Source organism: Leucoraja erinacea, chromosome 5, assembly GCF_028641065.1.
Source record: "Leucoraja erinacea ecotype New England chromosome 5, Leri_hhj_1, whole genome shotgun sequence".
In the NCBI taxonomy this organism is placed as follows: domain Eukaryota; kingdom Metazoa; phylum Chordata; class Chondrichthyes; order Rajiformes; family Rajidae; genus Leucoraja; species Leucoraja erinaceus.
Window position 1 is genome coordinate 2,523,802 of NC_073381.1, and position 18,957 is coordinate 2,542,758.

At 46.9% G+C, this 18,957-nt stretch overlaps 1 protein-coding gene across 1 annotated transcript in view; it reads left to right on the forward strand.

Annotated features, from left to right (window-relative positions):
- The first annotated feature begins 4,242 nt into the window (after nt 1–4,242).
- Nucleotides 4,243–18,957, forward strand: part of sobpa (sine oculis binding protein homolog (Drosophila) a) — a 253,764-nt gene continuing 239,049 nt past the window's right edge. Inside the window, 1 exon segment of the mRNA XM_055634988.1 lies at nt 4,243–4,972. Within this exon segment, the coding sequence (XP_055490963.1) occupies nt 4,877–4,972 (96 nt within the window). The 5' untranslated portion in view covers nt 4,243–4,876.

Genomic DNA, 18,957 nt, shown 5'->3' on the forward strand with positions numbered 1-18,957 from the left:
GGATAGAGGAAGGAGGAAGGAGTGAGGGACTGAAGTGCCAGAAGGGGTGAGTTGGAAAGAGGGATAATTGGATGGGGTTGGGTCAGATGGAGGCGTAGGGTCAGATGGGAGGGAGGAGCGAGGGTCAGATGGGAAGGGGAGTGGTGAGGCAGGTTGGGGGGGGGGGGCGAGGTAAGGGCTGAAGGTGAGGAGGGTGGTTCTGAGGGGCAGCAAGAAGAAGGGTCAAATACTGAATCAGTTCAGTTTAGTTTGTCACGTGTACTGAGGTACAGTGAAAAGCTCCACTGTAACCCTAACCCGAATGAAAAGGGAGGGGAGGGGAGGTGGGTGAACAGTGAGGGTCAAGGAGTGGGAGCTGAGGGAAGATCTAGGGGGGTAGGGAGGGGAGGAATGGGGTAGGAGAGGGGTGTGTGGATGAATGAGGAGGGGTTTGTAGTGTGGGTGTGTGATGTGGCATGCAGTATAATGAGGGAGTGTAGTGTAGTGTAGTGCGGCGATGATGAGGGACGGAGGTGATGTGTAGTGTAGTGAGGTGATGCTGGTGAGGGAGTGTAGTTAGGTGATGATGATGAGGGAAGGAGGGAGGTGATGATGATTATGAGGGAGTGTAGTAAGATGAGGTGTAGTGTGGTGATGGTGATGAGGGAGGCGAGTGTGGTGAGGTGAGGTGATGATGATGGGGGAGTGAGGTGATGGTGATGAGGGAGTGTAGTGCGGTGATGATGATGATAGAGATAGTGATGCAGTGTGGAAGCTAGCCCTTCGGCCCAACTCGCCCAGACCAGCCAACAATGTCCCAGCTACTGGCGGTGCTGGCTCGAAGCGCCGAATGGCCTCCTCCTGCACCTATTTTCTATGTCCCACTTGCCTGCGCTTGGTCCATAACCTTCCAAACCTGTCCTATCCATGTGCCTGTCCAACTGTTTCTTAAACGATGGGATAGTCCCAGCCTCAACTACCTCCTCTGGCAGCTTGTTCCATACACCCACCACCCCCTGTGTGAAAAGGTTAGCCCTCAGATTCCTATTAAATCTTTTCCCCTTCACCTTGAACCTATGTCCTCTGGTCCACGATTCCCCTACTCTGGGTAAAAGACTACTGTGCATCTCTGTAATCTATTCCTCTCATGATTTTGTACACCTCTATAAGATCTCCTCTCATCCTCCTACACTCCATGGAATAGAGACCCAGCCTACTCAACCTCTCCCTATAGCTCAAACCCTCTAGTCCTGGAAATCTTTTCTGAACCCTTTCAAGCTTGACAATATCTTTCCTATAACATGGTGCCCAGAAATGAACACAATATTCTAAATGCGGTCTCACCAACGTCTTGTACAACTGTAACATGACCTCCCAACTGAGGGAGGGGAGTGTAATGTCGTGCAGTGATGATGATGAGGGAGTGAGGTGATGTGTAGTGTAGTGCGGTGATGGTAGACAGTAGACAATAGACAATAGGTGCAGGAGTAGGCCATTCAGCCCTTCGTGCCAGCACCGTCATTCAATGTGATCATTGCTGAACATCCACAATCAATACCCCGTTCCTGCCTTCTTCCCATATCCCCTGATTCCGCTATCTTTAAGAGCCCTATCTAGCGCTCTCGCTCTCTTGAAAGTATCCAGAGAACCTGCCTCCAACGCCCTGACTGGCAGAGAATTCCACAGACTCACATCTCTCTGTGTGAAAAAGTTTCCTCATCTCTGTTCTAAATGGCTTATTCTTAAACTGTGGCCCCTGGTTCTGGAGTCCCCCAACATCGGAAACATATTTCCTACCTCTAACATGTCCAAACCCTTAATAATCTTATATGTTTCAATAAGATTCCCTCTCGTCCTTCTAAACTCCAGAGTATACAACCCAAGCCACTCCATTCTCTCAGCATACGACAGTCCCGGCATCCCGGGAATTAACCTTGTAAACCTATGCCGCACTCCCTCAATAGCAAGAATGTCTTTCTTCAAAAATGATGATGAGGGGGTGAGGTGCTGATGGGGGAGGGAGTGAATGAGGTGGGGAATGTAGTGTAGTGAGGTGATGATGAGGGAGTGAGGTGATGGGTAGTGAGGTGATGATGATGGTGAAGAGGGAGGGAGTGAGGTGATAAGGGACTGCAGTGAGGTGATGGTCTTGAGGGCGTGAGGGTGATTACAATGAGGGAGTGAGGGTGATGTGTGTAGTGAGATGACGATGAGGGAGGGAGGTGATGAGATGATGAGGGTGATGATGATGATGAAGGTGATGTGAGATTTTTTTTTCCCTTTTCCCTTCTGCCCACAATATTTAATATGTAAAATAATATGTGATTCTGTTCCATTCTGTTTGTAGTTTGTTTGTTTGTTTGTTTTTTTTGCACAGAGTCCGCGAGCGTTGCCACTTTTCATTTCACTGCACATCTCGTATGTGTATGTGACGAATAAACTTGACTTGACTTGATGATGAAGAAAGTGATGTGTTGTGAGGTGATGTGTAGTGTAGTGGAGATGATGATGATGATGAGGGAGTGAGGGTGATGTGTAGTGTAGTGAGATGATGATGAGAGAGGGAGATGGTGAGATGATGAGGGAGGGAGATGATGAGGGAGTGAGGATGATGATGATGAGGAAGTGAGGTGATGAGATGATGAGGGTGATGATGATGAGGATGGTGATGTGTTGTGAGATGATGTGTAGTGTAGTGGGGATGATGATGATGAGGGAGTGAGGGTGATGATGATGAGGGAGTGAGGGCGATGTGTAGTGTGAAATGATGATGATGGGGGAGGGAATGAGGGTGATGATGATGAGGGAGGTGTTTTGTAGTGAGATGATGATGAGGGAGGGTGGTGATGAGGGGGTGAGGGTGATAATGCTGGGAATGAGGGTGATGATGATGATGAGGGATGGTGTTGTGTAGTGAGATGATGATGAGGGAAGGTGGTGATGAGGGGGTGAGGGTGATAATGATGAGGAAGTGAGGTGATGAGAGTGATGATGATAAGGACGGTGATATGTAGTGATGATGACGTGTAGTGTAGTGGGGATGATGATGCAGAGGGAGTGAGGGTGATGTGTAGTGTAGTGAGATGATGATGTGAGATGATGAGGGTGATGATGATGATGAGGACGGTGAATATGGGTAGTAATGTGACTGTGAACAAGTTAGGGATTCTTTGGAGGGCAGGGGGGGGGGTGATGAGGATGATGAGAGTGATGACATGAGGGACGTGGATAAGCTTGTACTGAGAGTAGGGAAGATTCAAACAAGACATGATGAGATTAAGGGGATGGTAACACGAGGGGGGTGATCAGAGATGGAGGTGTGATGATGATGATGAGGCAGGACGGTTATATGTGGTGAAGTGACTGTGAAATGATGAGGGATGGTCTGAGCGCAGGAGATGGGAGGGGGGTGACGTGTTGACGGACTAGAGGGTGATGTTTCCGTGATGATGTGTAGGAGTGGGGATGATGATGACGTGCAGTGAGGGTGATGTGTAGTGTAGTGAGATGATGATGAGGGAGGGAGGATGATGATGATGAGGATGGTGAATATGTAGTGATGTGACTGTGATGATGATGAGGGAGAGAGGAAATGAGACGAGGGTGATGATGATGATGAGGACGGTGGATATGTAGTGTAGTGAGATGATGATGAGGGAGGTGATGAGATGAGGGTGATGATGATGATGATGATGAGAGACGGTGATATGTGGTGAAGTGACTGTGATGATGATGGGGGCCGTGATATGTGGTGAAGTGACTGTGATGATGATGGCCCGCCCGCCCGGGCCCAGGCCCCTCCCCGCCGCTCCAGTCCCCGCCCCGGGCCCCGCACTCACCGCCTCCACCTCCTCCTCCTCCCTGTTGTCCTGTCCGCCGTCTGCTCGGCCCCGACAGCCGCCGGCAGCGCCCCGGCTCTCACACACACACACACACACACAGACCGAGCCGCGTCCCCGACCCCGGCAAGAAGATGGCCGGCCGGCCGCCCGCCAGCCCCGTCTCCCCGGCCCTGCTCGCCGCTCCGCTGACAGCCGCCGCCTCCACCCCGCCCTGAATCCCTCCTGGGGAGGGGCAGCGAGACACAAAGCCCGGCCCCGGGCACCGCCGGCAGCAGGGAGTGGGATCCGGCCCTCATTATAATCTCACCCCCGGCTGGAGCAGGGAGACGAGGAGGAGGAGGAGGGAGAGGGAGAAGGAGAAGAGGGACGGCGACGAGGGGAGAGGGATCAAGCCCTCACATCACATCACATCACCCCCCTCCCCTCTCTCAGGCCGAAGGAAGGGGAGAGGAGAAGAAGGGGATCCGGCCCTCTCATAACCCCCCCCTCACCCCCGGCTGGAGAAGGGAGAGGAGGAGAAAAGGGACGACGAGGGGAGAGGGATCAAGCCGTCACATCACATCAGGCTGAAGGGAGAGGAGGAGGAGAAGAAGAAGAGGGATCCGGCCCTCCCATCCCGGCTGGAGTGGGGGAGAAAGGGGGTGGTGGTCGAGCGACCCAGTCTTCACATCCCCTGCTGGATTAGGGGGGAGAACAGGAGGTGAAGAAGAAGAGGAGGAGGAGGAGGTGGTGGTGATAGAGGGACAGGGAATCATCCAGATCCTCACATCTCCTGCTGGACGAGGAGGGAGAGAAAGGGGGTGAAGAAGAAGAAGGGGAGGTGGTGGTGGTGGGAGTGGGATCCATCCAGTCCTCACATCCCCCAAGTGGAGAGGGTGAGGGAGAGGAGGAGGGATCAGGCCCTCGTATCCCGGGCAGCTGGAGGGGGAGGGAGGGAGGGAGAGTGAGGAGAGGGGAGAGGGATCCAGCTCTCACATCCCGGCTGGAGGAGGAGGGAGAGGGGGAGGAGGAGGAGGAGGAGGAGAGCAGCTCCCTCCCTCACTCACTCACCCACCATGGCAGAGATGGAGAAGGAGGGCAGACCGCCTGAAAGCAAGAGGAGCAGGAAGCCGGCTCACCCCGTCAAGAGGGAGATCAACGAGGAGATGAAGGTACGGGGGGAGCGGAGACTGTTTGTTTGCATCCGCGGGGAACACAAGGGGCATCTGTCTGTGTCTGTGTGTGTGTGGCTCTGGGTGTTTGCAAGGACTGAGATTTATTTGTTTCATGTTGATCGCCGTGGTTTCTCACGTTAACAATGGCACTGTTTGCAATCCCCACCATTACACTTTTTGCATCCCCTCTCACTATTGCACGTCTTCCACCCCGCAGAAATATTACAGTTTTTGCATCCCCACAACAATATTCCACTTTCTGCACTCCTCCCCCTCCAATATTGCTCTCTGCATCCCCCCCACACTCTGCATTTCCCACTACACTTTCTGCATCTGCATCCCCCTCCACAATATATTGTCGTCGTCCCCCCTCCCCCTTACACCATCCCCATCGTTGCAGGTTCAGGAGATGCACTGGTGCTCCTGGAGTTGAGGATAAGGGCATCATTCTGTATTTGATGCTGCCTTTATTTGCCAGATGCAGATTATAATTGTCACGGTGCCATTCAGATAGACTAGGTACCCAATCCTATTAAATCCTCACCCCTTCCCCCCCCCCCCCCCCCCCCCCCCCCCGCTTGATTTAGCTTCCTCTTTTCATTGCTCCAATGGACATTGTTTGGGTGAAGACAATTTTCTGATCAAAAAATGATTTTGTCCATCACCCCTTCGTTCCTGAGTGATTTCACAGTGTTTTTTTCCCATAAAATACAAAGAGTTGCCTTCAGCCACTGTGCAGATGTGTGGAGCTAGGTGTTTGTGTGTATGCAGTGTCATCCAGATGTTAATGTTTTGAACTCATTGTCCCACCGGTGGACAATTATGCCCTAAATTGCAAAAAATGTGCGAGGTATCTTCATGATCTTAACTACTGAAAGTGTTGCATTTTGGTATTTGCAAAGGAGCAAAGCTTCTGGCTCTTATTCTGTAGTTATTATTGAGAACAATGCTTTATCACAGTTTCCAGACAATTTTGTTTTTGTGAAACTGGAAGTGATTACTTAGAGAATTCCAAGTTTTAAATGGACTGAAGCGTGTTATGTGTTATGTATAAAATCAGAGCTCAAATCATTTGCAGCATTATTGTCCTTGTCTGTTTCCCTTTGCGGATGAATAATCCATAAACTGCAATCAACATTATTATTATATAGTTTGGAATGATTGCCATAATATTAAAGCAGAATTTTGTATTGATTTTCTTGCTGATATTGCATAATATATTATTTCTGGGGCCTTTGTGTATTGAGCAACACTAACAAGTATCTGAATGCTTGCTTGACAACATCTGAATGTTGTGCCATGATTAGAAAACTATATATATTTATTATTTTGTTTAACTTGGCGATATTCTTTACCAACGGGATGGAATGTCTGTGGGATAATATTACAGTCTGTCTTGTTCTTCCGCTAGAAGATTCTACATCTTGGATGTTTTACAACCATCTCGTGAGGGATGTTTGAAATGTTGTAATCTTAAGTCATAAAAATTGTCGATCTTCTGTGAATCTTGAGCGTTTAGGGTTGTCGTTTTGATGAAAATGTTTTACGGTGAAATTGTATCCTGGTGGGTATAAAGGCAGCCTGTGCGGGATGGTGTCTAGATCCTTTCTGGTTTGTTGTGTTTATTTTGGCTGCAGCGGGACTCAGCGGTTTTGTGAGATAGTTATTCCTCTGTAACAGATGTTTGCCTGAACTGTAGAGGAAGAAACAAACACAACGTTATGTGGAGGGAGTGTGTTGGTAGGAACTGCAGGTGCTGGTTTAAACCGAAGATAGACACAAAAACCTGGAGTAACTCAGCGGGTCAGGCAGCATCTCTGGAGAAAAGGAATAGGTGACGTTTCGGGCCGAGACCCTTCTTCAGACTGAGAGTCGGGGGGGGGAAAGGGAAACAAAAGATATAGACGGTGATATGGATAGATATAGAACAAATGAATTAAGGATATACAACGAATTAACAATGATAAAGAAAACATCGTTGGCTGTGGGCTAGGTGAAAATGAGTTACAGACAATGAGACTCAACAAGACGACTGAAGCTAGTTCGACGGGTCGGGGAGGGATGGAGAGAGAGGGAAAGCAAGGGTTACGAAGTTAGAGAAATGGGAGAGGCAAGAGTTGCTGGGGAAGGACTGGTTTGAATACCTCGCTCTGCCGGTAACACTTCACTGTTGTAAAAGGGAGGAGTTAAGCCCTTGTTTTGTATAAAGGTGTCACGTTTGTGAGTTCAGTAAGTTTTATAATAGGCATCCTGTCCAAACAGTGTACAAATTCATGAGATGAATTGATCGGGTAGTCTCTTGGCCAGAGTAGGGGAATTGTGAACCAGAGGACATAAGTTCATAAGTTTATGTTCTAGGATCAGAATTAGGCCATTCGACCCATCGTCTACTCCGCCATTCAATCATTGCTGATCTATCTTTCCCTCTTAACCCCATTCTCCTGCTTTCTCCCCATAACCCCTGACCCTTTCTAATCAAGAATCTAATTATCTCTGCCTTTAAAAATACCCATTGACTTGACCTCCACTGCCTTCTGTGGCAATGAATTCCACAGATTCACCACCCTCTGACTAAGATGAGGGGGGGGGAAGGATTTAATAGGAACCTGATGGGTAACATGGTGTATGGAATGAGCTGCGGAAGGAGGTGGTTGAGGCAGGTAGTATTGCAACGTTTAAGAAACATTTGGACATGTACATGGATAGGACAGGTTTAGCGGGATATGGGCCAAACGCAGGCTGGTGGGATTAGTGTAGATGGGACATATTGGTCGGTGTGGGAGGGTTGGGCCGAAGGGCCTGTTTCCACGCTGCAAGACTCTATAACGGTGCATTTCCATAGATGATGGCATTGTGATGAAAAGACAGAAGATGGATGTAATACATCAGTTACTTTTTCATAAAGTGCCTGCACGATCGAAAATTGGTTGCTGTCTTCCATTCAGGAAGAAAAATTGTTCGAGGCAATCTAAAACGCAGTTCATGCCTTGTGTTTTTTCCATTTCACTTCAAATTCTATCAGTAAATATATTTACTTCAAAAGCTATCTAAATCTCTGACTGAAACATTTCTATATCACGTATAATTGAAAATGTGTGAAAAGGGCTCTGGATTAATTTTTTTAAGAACACAATGTGCCCTTGTGTGGATTTGTATCTGCAAAACTAGAAGAAAGTCTCTGTGTGTTTCCTTAGTTTGACTGACTTTCATCTGGACCAGTGTAAAATAACCCTGGAAAGTAATCAGGGCAAGTAAAAAGAAAGGAATGCATACAGCAATAGGCGCTCGGCTTTAGCCTAAGCTGTAAAAACTGTAACATGAGCAGGCAAAGCAGATCAACTTTCAAACTCTAAGGTAGAGAGAAAATGAAAGAGAAGTTGCGGGGAGGGGGGAAGAGAGCGGGGGAGGTAAGGGCACTAAGGGGTGGGGGGAGTAGTGGAGGGAGGAGAGACAGAAGGAATGAGAAAGGCCAGTTGGGGGAGAGGAGGAAGGGCCCCTCGGTAACTTGGCTCAGGATTAGGGAATTTTATCATAGTGTACAGTGACCTACTCAAATTACAGCCTATATAGTATCAGATTGCTTCCCCTGCTAGCTGAAATACAGGGAGTTTGGTGTGATTTTTTTTTTTTTGCCCTCCTGGGATAATAATAAAAAAAACATTGGTTTGAGTTTCTCCATAAGTCTGTGCATTTAATATGAAATGGACTGAAGCAGCAAACAGCATTGCACGGTCTACTTAGGGAGGGGAAAGAAGAATGGTAGACACATTGGGATGACCATTGTTTCAATTAAGGTTTAGAGTTATCTATCTCTTGACGTCGTGGACAGTGAGTTAGAGGACGAGATAATATAATTTTCCTGAAACTTCAAACAATTGACAGGATTTGAATAGTAGTTTTGGCTTGTGATTTTATTTACAAGGTACTGAATGAATATGTGAAAGTCACATTTCCCTGACATCAATATAAAAGTTTTTTGTGCCAAGCCCGCTTGACGTTTGGCCCGCTTTAACAATGTCATTGTACTGCTTTTGTTCTGGAAAGTAACGGGGCTAATGTCCACAGGTTTCCGTATCAATAACATCTGCAATTGGGGAAATGAGATGGGGAGCAGAAGCTGCAGATGTGCGATTCATCTGTGTATCTTCAGCCCATTTTTGTGTGAGATGCCTTGTAATGCTATATTCAGTACTTGCACAAGAAACAGTCTGCTATTCAATTATCCCTTAATTGAAATGCTTGGATTACACGGTGAAACGGATATGCTGTTTTTTTTTTGGAGAGTTGCGTTGAGGGGAGGGGGAGAGGCAGTGAGGGTGGTGGTTTTGAAGGCTGCCTATTAGCTCGACGCCTGCCAAGTTTCTCCTTCAATCAGTTCAGTGAAACTCAGCGGGTCAGCAGTGAAACCTTCCTTCTGCTTACTGTCTTGGAGATACAAGGAATTGCAGATGCTGGTTTACAAAGTAAAACACACAAAGTGCTGGATTAACTCAGCGGGGTCTGTGGTGGCATCTCCACTGTCTGAAGATGGGTCCCGGCACAGATCATCAGCTATTCATGTCGAAGCACGGAATTGCAGAGGCTGGTTTACAAAGAAAAAAACAAAAACAAAGTGCTGGAGTAACTCAGCGGGCCTGGCAGCATCTCTGGAGAACATTGATTCTTTGGAAAGAAGAAGGGTCCAGAACCAAAACATCACCTATTCATGTTGAAGCAAAGAAATGCAGATGCTGGTTTACAAAACAAAGCATACAAAATGCTGGAGTAACACAGTGGGTCAGGCAGCATCTGTGGAGAACATGGATAGGTGACGTTTCACAGAGTGCTGGAGTAACTCAGTGGGTCAGGCAGCATCTGTGGAGAACATGGATAGGTGACGTTTCACAGAATGCTGGAGTGGGTCAGGCAGCATCTGTGGAGAACATGGATAGGTGACGTTTCACAGAGTGCTGGAGTAACTCAGCGGGTCAGGCAGCATCTCTGGAGAGCATGGATAGGTGATGTTTCACAGAGTGCTGGAGTAACTCAGCGGGTCAGGCAGCATCTGTGGAGAACATGGATAGGTGACGTTTCACAGAGTGCTAGAGTAACTCAGCGGGTCAGGACAGCATCTGTGAAGAAAATGGAACGGTGACGTTTCACAGAGTGCTGGAGTATCTCAGCGGGTCAGGCAGCATCTCGTCTGGAACATGGATAGATGGTTTTGGTTGAGAACCCTTCTTCCTGCACCTTCAAGTTTTCTCCTCTGCGATGCAGCGGTTTTCTTCATTGAATACCATTCCCCAAGCATTCCCTTATTTTTGTGTGCAGCATTTCTCCTTTGTCCAGATCAGTAGTTTATCCAAATGTCCCTCCAAATCTACGTCACCATCTTTAGCACTTGGGCAACGTCACTTGAAAACACAAAGTGCTGGAGTAACTCAGCAGGTCAGACAGCGTCTGGTGGACAAGGTTTCGGTTCGGAATCCTTCATCAGAAACGCCACCTTCAATGGTGGCACGGCGACGCAGCAGTCATAGAAACATAGACAATAGGTGCAGGAGGAGGAGGCCATTCGGCCCTTCGAGCCAGCACCGCCATTCAATGTGATCATGGCTGATCGTCCCCTATCAATTACCCGTACCTGCCTTCTCCCCATATCCCTTGATTCCACTAGCCCCTAGAGCTCTATCTAACTCTCTCTTAAATCCATCCAGTGATTTGGCCTCCACTGCCCTCTGTGGCAGGGAATTCCATAAATTCACAACTCTCTGGGTGAAAACGTTTTTTTTCTCACCTCAGTCTTAATTGGAAATGGTCCCTAGTGAGTAGGATAATGCTAGTGTATGGGGATTGCTGGTCGGCATAGACTCGGTTGGTCGAAGGGCTTGTTTCCAAGTTGTATCTCTAAACTGAACTAAATGTCCGAAGAAGGGTCCCGACCCGAAACGTTGACTGTCCATTCCTTCCTGAGATGATGCCTGACTTTGTGTTTTGCTCAAGTTTCCAGCATCTGCAGTTGCTTGTGTCTACCACTTGTAAGAGCTGGACACATTTTTTTGAAATTCAAGTGTGTACTGAGGTTTGGGCTCTTTAGCTGCGAGGCCTGCTGGAAAGCTTTTAGTAGTTGAGTTTAGTTTATTGTCAACAGAACCGAGGTACAGAGAAAAGCTTTTGTTGCGTGCTTTCCAGTCAGCGGAAAGACAATACATGATTACAATCCAGCCATTTACAGTTTTTAGAGACATGGGAAAGGGAATAACGTTTAATGCAAGGTAAAGTCCGATCAAATATAGTCCAAGGGACTCCAATGAGGTAGATAGTAGATCAGGACTGCTCTCTAGTTGTTGGTAGGATGGTATTATTCAGATTTCTGCATGTATTTATGACATTCGATAACAGTTGTACACGGGGATATAGAGTTATTCATTATGGAACCAGGCCCTTCGGTCCAACTTGCCCATGCCGGCCAACATGTCCCATCTACAACTAAACCCACATGACCGCGCTTGGGCCGTTACCCTCTAAATCTGTCCTATCCATGTACCTGTCTAAATGTCTCTTAAATATTATGACATTACCTGTCTCAACTACCTTTGATAATTCTAAACCTAAACATAGCGGATCCTCTTCTACTGAGTGATTTAAACAGAGTACTGGATGATTGTTCCTCTCCATAGTGACAGCATTAGTTGTTTTAAGGCAAAACTCTGAGAAAGCATTAATGGATCGGATAGTATTTCCATTTTGTGAAGGCAGGACATTAAATTAGGAAGTTTTGTAATGGATTATCTCATTTATTAACGGGATTCCGAAGTAGATGCAACCAAATTACGCGAGCATGTGCAGCTACCACAGTACAATATTTAGTTTACTTTAGAGGTACAGTGCGGAAAGAGGCCTTTCAGCCCACTGAGTCCGCACCGACCAGCGATCTCCACACACCAATACTGCCCTACACGCACCAGGAACAATTTTACATTTATACCAAGCCAATTAACCTACAAACCTCTTTGGAGTGTGGGAGGAAACCAAAGATCTCGGAGAAAACCCACGCAGGTCACGGGGAGAAAGTACAAACTGTGTACAGACAGCACCGATAGTCAGGACCGAACCCGGGTCTCTGTCGCTGTAAGGCAGTAGCTCTACCGCTGCGCCACCGTGCCGCCCAAAAATATACCTGCTTTTTATGCAATTGAGGGAGCTATTGAGGTGGAAGGAGCGGAAGGCCCTTACTTGGCTCTGTGGCTGGGTAGCAATTCAGTCCTGAACCAGTGTTTAACCCAGCGCAAAAGGACACACAGTGCTGGAGTTATTCAGCAGGTTAGGCAGCATCTCAGGAGAACACGGTCTGTGACGTTTTGTGTCGGGACCCTTCTTTATTTCAACTTGGCACACCTGGTTCAGGCTGGGGTAAAATATGCCCTTGATTGTTATTTTCTTCTTATTCTAGCGTGTGGCGTGCACAGCCTAAAGTTGTAGGACAACTTGTTTAATGGATAGAATGGTACTTTAGTGTTACATACCCAGCTGCAGTGAAAGTATAGTCACATACAACACAGAAACAGGCCCTTTGGCCCAACTTGCCCATGCTGACCAAGACGCCCTATCTACACTAGTCCCGCCTGCCCATGTTAGGCCCAATCCCTTTACACTTCTCCCAACCATGTGCCCGTCTAAATGTATTTTAAATGTTGTTGTAATAGCTGCCTCAACTACCTCCTCTGGCAGCTCGTTCAGATTCAGATTCATTTTAATTGTCATTGTCAGTGTACAGTACAGAGACAACGAAATGCATTTAGCATCTCCCTTGAAGAGCGACATAGCAAACGATTTGAAAAAAAAAATAATAAGTGTCCGGGTGGGGGGGGGGGGGGGGTGGTGATTGGCAGTCACCGAGGTACGTTGTTGAGTAGAGTGACAGCCGCCGGAAAGAAGCTGTTCCTCGACCTGCTGGTTCGGCAACGGAGAGACCTGTAGCGCCTCCCGGATGGTAGGAGGGTAAACAGTCCATGGTTGGGGTGAGAGCAGTCCTTGGCGATGCTGAGCGCCCTCCGCAGACAGCGCTTGCTTTGGACAGACTCAATGGAGGGGAGCGTGGAACCGGTGATGCGTTGGGCAATTTTCACCACCCTCTGCAATGCCTTCCGGTCGGAGACAGAGCAGTTGCCATGCCATACTGTGATGCAGTTGGTAAGGATGCTCTCGATGGTGCAGCGGTAGAAGTTCACCAGGATCTGAGGAGACAGATGGACCTTCTTCAGTCTCCTCAGGAAGAAGAGACGCTGATGAGCCTTCTTCCATATACCTACCACCCTCTGTGTGAAAATGTTTCCCATTGGTCACGCAGGAGAGATGGAGAGAAAATAAGGGCGTGAGGGGGAAATCGGAGGAGCAATTCAAGTAGAAGCACTGTTGAGAATTGTGCGGTTTTGCAGTCAACATGGAGTTATTGGCAAGACCCGTAACAGCATTGTAAACAGAATTAACAGCGCGAATTAACAGAACGACAGCGAGGTCCAAGTCGACAACTCTTCAATAGTGACAAGACAAGTCGTAAACAACGAGTATGGTATGCTTGCCCTCATCACACAGTTTGAGTTTAGTTTATTGTCACGTGTACCGAGGTACAGTGAAAAGCTTTTGTTGCGTGCTAACCAGCCAGCAGAAAGACAATACATGATTACAATCGGGCCATTCACACTGTACAGATACAGGATAAGGGAATAACGTGAATGCAAGAAACACCCTACAGACAAGGCATTGAGTATAAGAGTCAGGAAGTCATGTTGCAGTTTTATAGGACTTTGATTAGGCTGCATTTGGAGTATTACATGGAGTTCTGGTCGCCCCATTATTAGACGGATGTGGAGGCTTGGCAGAGGAGTGAAGAGTAGGTTTACTACAATACTGAAGATAGACACAAAAAGCTGGAGTAACTCAGCGGGACAGACAGCATCTCTAGAGCGGAGGAATGGGTGACGTTTCAGATCGAGGCCCTTCTTCAGAAAGCTGCCTGATTAGCGGGTATTATTTACGGGGATAGTACCAAAATACTGTAATACCTCAGCGGGTCAGGCAGCATCTTTGGAGAAAATGGACAGGTGATGTTTTTGGTTGGGACCTTTCTTCAGACTAATTATGTGTAGTGGTGGGGGGGTGGGTGGGAGGGGGGGGGGGGGGGGGGGGGGGGGGGGGGGGGGGGGTTGGTGGGTGTGGAGTGTGAGGTGGGGAGGGGGAGAGAATTAGAAGCAAGAAAGAATGGAAGTTTGGGCAACCCTTGATTGTTACTCTGGAGCCTCGGAGGCTGAACCTATTTGAAATATATAAAATTAGGAGAGGCAGATGGTCAGAATATTTTTTTCTTCCCAGGTTGGAAATGTCAAAAATAGAAGGCATAGCTTTAAGGTGAGAGAGGCAAAATGTGAAGGGCATGTTTATTTACCCAGAGAGTGGTGGCTGCCTGGAATAGCTGATTGTAGAGGCAGATACAATAGTGACATTAAAGAGGTTTTTTAGATAGTAACATGGATATGCAGGGAATGGAGATTAAGTGCCGGCAGAAGAGATTAGTTTAACCAGACAGCATGGTTCGGCACAGACTTTGTGAGCCGAAGGGCCTGTTCCTCCGCAGTAGTGCTCTATGTATAAAGTTCTCCTGATGCATAATTTTTCAAATGTTTAAATATATTTTGCAATATGAATAACCTTTGGCGTTGCAAACATTAATTATATTTATAGAGCAAAATATTGCTTCCTGCGCGGTTATCCTTTATTGTCAGATCAAATTATGAATTGAAACCATCACCTCAAGAGTGTTTTATTGTCATATGTCCCGAAATGGAACAAGGAGATTCTTACTTGCAGCGGTCCAACGGATATGTTAGCATAGTACTCAGTAAAACCCAAAATAAACAACAGAAAATAAGTTTGGTTTATATTGTTGGAAAAAAAAAGGGAATGAATAGAAAATAATAGTGCAATAGAAATCAAGGAATCTTGTTTAGAAGGCCTGGATAGAGTGGATGTGGAGAGGATGTTTCCACTAGTGGGAGAGTCGAGGACCAGAATTAAAGGACGTTCCTTTAGGAAGGAGATGAGGAGGAATCTTTAGTCAGAGGTAGGTGAATCTGTGGAATTCATTGCCACAGAAGGCTGTGGAGGCCAAGTCAATGGATATTTCAAAGAAAGAGCTAGATAGGGCTCTTAAAGATAGCGGAGTCAGGGGATATGGGGAGACTGCAGGAACCGGGGTACTGATTGGGGATGATCAGCCATGATCACATTGAATGGTGGTGCTGGCTCGAAGGGCCAAATGGCCTACTCCTGCACCTATTGTCTATTGCCTAATTCTGCTCCTATCATTTATGTACTTTGAATGTATGAAATTGCTGATGGTTCAACATCGGGCTCATTCGTTGGTGCATGAGGGGCCAGTGCAGGGACTGGAGTGTAGTGGGTCCCCAGCGTGAGGCTGGTGGGAGTTTAAAGCCGGTGTCCGCATCATTTTCTGCAGCTGGAGCCAGGATCCTGAGTGTTTTAACAAGCTCAAGCATTCGAGCTGAACCTCTCCAGCTTCTATTTCCTGCTCATGTTAAACTCAACAAATCCACTGCACAATTATACTACTGCACAACGCAAAGATAAATGAAATACAAATGTGAGGGGTATTAATAGCCAATAATCTGAACAATCTTGACACAAAAAAACTGCAGACGATAGACACAGCGTGCTGGAGTAACTCAGCAGGTCAGGCAGTAGCTCTGGAGAACACGGATAGGTGACGTTTTGAGTCTGGTTGGAATACAAGGTCACATGAGTAGAATTGGGCCATTTGGCCCATCGAGTCTACTGCACCATTCAATCATGGCTAGATAGACACTAAAGAAGGGTCTCGACCAGAAACGTCACCCATTCCATCTCTCCAGAAATGCTGCCTGTCCCGCTGAGTTATTCCAGCTTGTTGTGTCTATCTTCGGTTTAAACCAGCATCTGCAGTTCCTTCTTACACATTCTATCATGGCTGATCTCTGCCTCCCATTTTCCTGCCTTCTCCATAACCCTTGACACCAGTTCTAATCAAGAATTTGTCTATTTCTGCCTTAAAAATATCCACTGACTTGGCCTCCACAGCCCTCTATGGCAATGACTTCCACAGATTAACTACCCTCTGACTAAAGAAGTTCCTCCTCACCTCCTTTCTAAAACTTGCTGCATAGAAACATAGACATAGGAAATAGGTGCAGGAGTAGGCCATTCGGCCCTTCGAGCCAGCACCGCCATTCAATATGATCATGGCTGATCATCCAAAATCAGTACCCTGTTTGGCTTTTTCCCCATATCCCTTGATTCCTTTAGCCCTAAGAGCTAAATCTAACTCTCTTGAAACGTAACCATATTTTGTGCACTGCCTCAGTGTAATCTACTGTTCTTGCACTACAGTCCTTTGGATATGATTGTGCTTAAGTAGAGTATGATTTTACTGAAGGTAGATACAAAATGCTGGAGTAACTCAGCTGGTGAGGCAGCATCTATGGAGGGAAGGAATGGGCGACGTTTTGGGTCGAGACCCTTCTTCAGACTGATGTCAGGGGAGTGAGGGCACACAAAGATAGAATGTAGGCGGAGACAGTAAGACTAGTGGGAGAACTGGGATGGGGGAGGGGATGGAGAGAGAAAGTTAGGGCTATCTGAAGTTAGAGAAGTTAATGTTCATACCGCTGAGGTGTAAACTACCCAAGCAAAATATGAGCTGCTGTTCCTCCAATTCGAGCTGGGCTTTGCATTGTATTCAAAACAAAAAATTTAAGCTGTAAAGAGAGCAGAGAAGATTTGCGAGGACGTCGTTAGAAGTAGAGGAGCTAACTAGACCTCTCACAACATGGTGGCGCAGCGGTAGAGTTGCTGCCTCACAGCTCCAGAGACCCGGGTTCCATCCTGACCACGGGTGCCGTCCATACGGAGTTTGCAAGTTCCCCCTGTATCCGTATATCAGTTTCCTCCGGGTGCTCTAGTTTCCACCCACACTCCAAAGACGTACAGGTTTGTAGGTTAACTGTAAATTATAAATTGTCCCCCTTGTGTAGGATAGTGCTAGTGTGTGGGGTGATCGCTGGTCGGCGCGGGCTTGGTGGGATGAAGGACCTGTTTCTGCGCTGTATCTCTAAAGTCTGAAGTAAAGTCTTAATGCTCAATCCAGCTGATGGATTGCAATCGAGTCATTCACAGCATACAGTGCATTGAGAAAGTATTCAGACCCCTTCACTTTTTCCATATTTTGGTACATTACAGCCTTATTCTAAAATTGATTACAGTCATTTTTTTAATCATCAAACTACACACAATACCTCATAATATAAAAGCGAAAACAGGTGTTTAGAAATTTTTTGCAAAGTAATTAAAAAGAAATAACTGAAATATCACATTTACATAAGTATTCAGACCCTTTGCTATGACAGTCAAAATTGAGCTTTGGTGCATCCTGTTTCCATTGATTATCCTTGAGATGTTTCTACAACTTGATTGGAGTCCACAAGTGGTAAATTAAATTGATTGTACATGATTTGGAAAGGCACGCACCTGTCTATATAAGGTCCCACAGTTGACTGTGCATGTCAGAGCAAAAACCAAGCCATGAAGACGAAGGGATTGTCTGTAGACCTCCGAGACAGGATTGTGTTGAGACACAGATCTGGGGAAGGGTATAAAACAAGTTCTGCAGCATTGCAGGTCCCGAAGAGCACAGTGGCCCCCGTCATTCTTAAATAGAAGAACTTTGAAACCATCAGGACTCTTCATAGAGCTGGCCACCCGGCCAAACTGAGCAATCAGGGGAGAAGGGCCTTGGTCAGGGAGGTGACCAAGAACCCGATGGTCACTCTGACAGAACTCCAGAGTTCCTCTGTGGAGATGGGAGAAACTTCCAGAAGGACAACTATATCTGCAGCCCTCCACCAATCAGGCCTTTATGGTAGAGTGGCCAGACAGAAGCCACTCCTCAGTAAAAGGCACATGACAGCCCGCTTGGAGTTTACCAAAAGACACCTAAACAAGATTCTCCTGTCTGATGAAACCAAGATTGAACTCTTTGGCCTGAATGCCAAGTGTCACGTCTGGAGGAAACCAGGCACCGCTCATCACCTGGCCAATACCATACCTACGGTGAAGCATGGTGGTGGCAGCATCATGCTGTGGGGATGTTTTTCAGTGGCAGGAACTGGGAGACTAGTCAGGGTCGAGGGAAAGATGAGCGGAGCAAAGTACAGAGAGATCCTTGATGAAAACCTGCTCTAGAGCATTCAGGACCTCAGACTGGGGCAGAGGTTCACCTTCCAACAGGACAACGACCCAAAGCTCACAGCCAAGACAACGCAGGAGTGGCTTTGTGACAAGTCTGTGAATGTCCTTAAGTGGCCCCGCTAGAGCCCGGACTTGAACCCGATCGAATATCTCTGGAGGGACCTGAATATAGCTGTGCATCAACGCTCCCCATCCAACCTGACAGAGCTTGAGAGCATCTGCAGAGAAGAATGGGAGAAATTCCCCAAATACAGGTGTGCCAAGCTTGTAGCGTCATACCCAAGAAGACATGAGGCTGTAATCACTGTCAAAGGTGCCTCAATAAAGTACTGAGTAAAGGGTCTGAATACTTATGTAAATGTGGTATTACAGTCATTTATTTTTAATTATTTTGCAAACATTTCTAAATGCCTGTTTTCACTTTTTTATTGTGGGCTATTGTGTGTAGATTGCTGATAAAAAAAAATGAATTTAATCCATTTTAAAATAAGGCTGTAACGTAACTAAATGTGGAAAAAGTGAAGGGGTCTGAATACTTTCTCAATGCACTGTATATATACATGATAAAGGAACAATGTTTACTGCAAGATAAAGCCAGTCAAGTCCGATCAAAGATAGTCCGAGGGTCTCCAAAGAGGTAGGTAGTAGTTCAGGGCTGCTGGACAAGGCGAGTGTACTGGGGGACCACTGGTCGGCGCAGACTC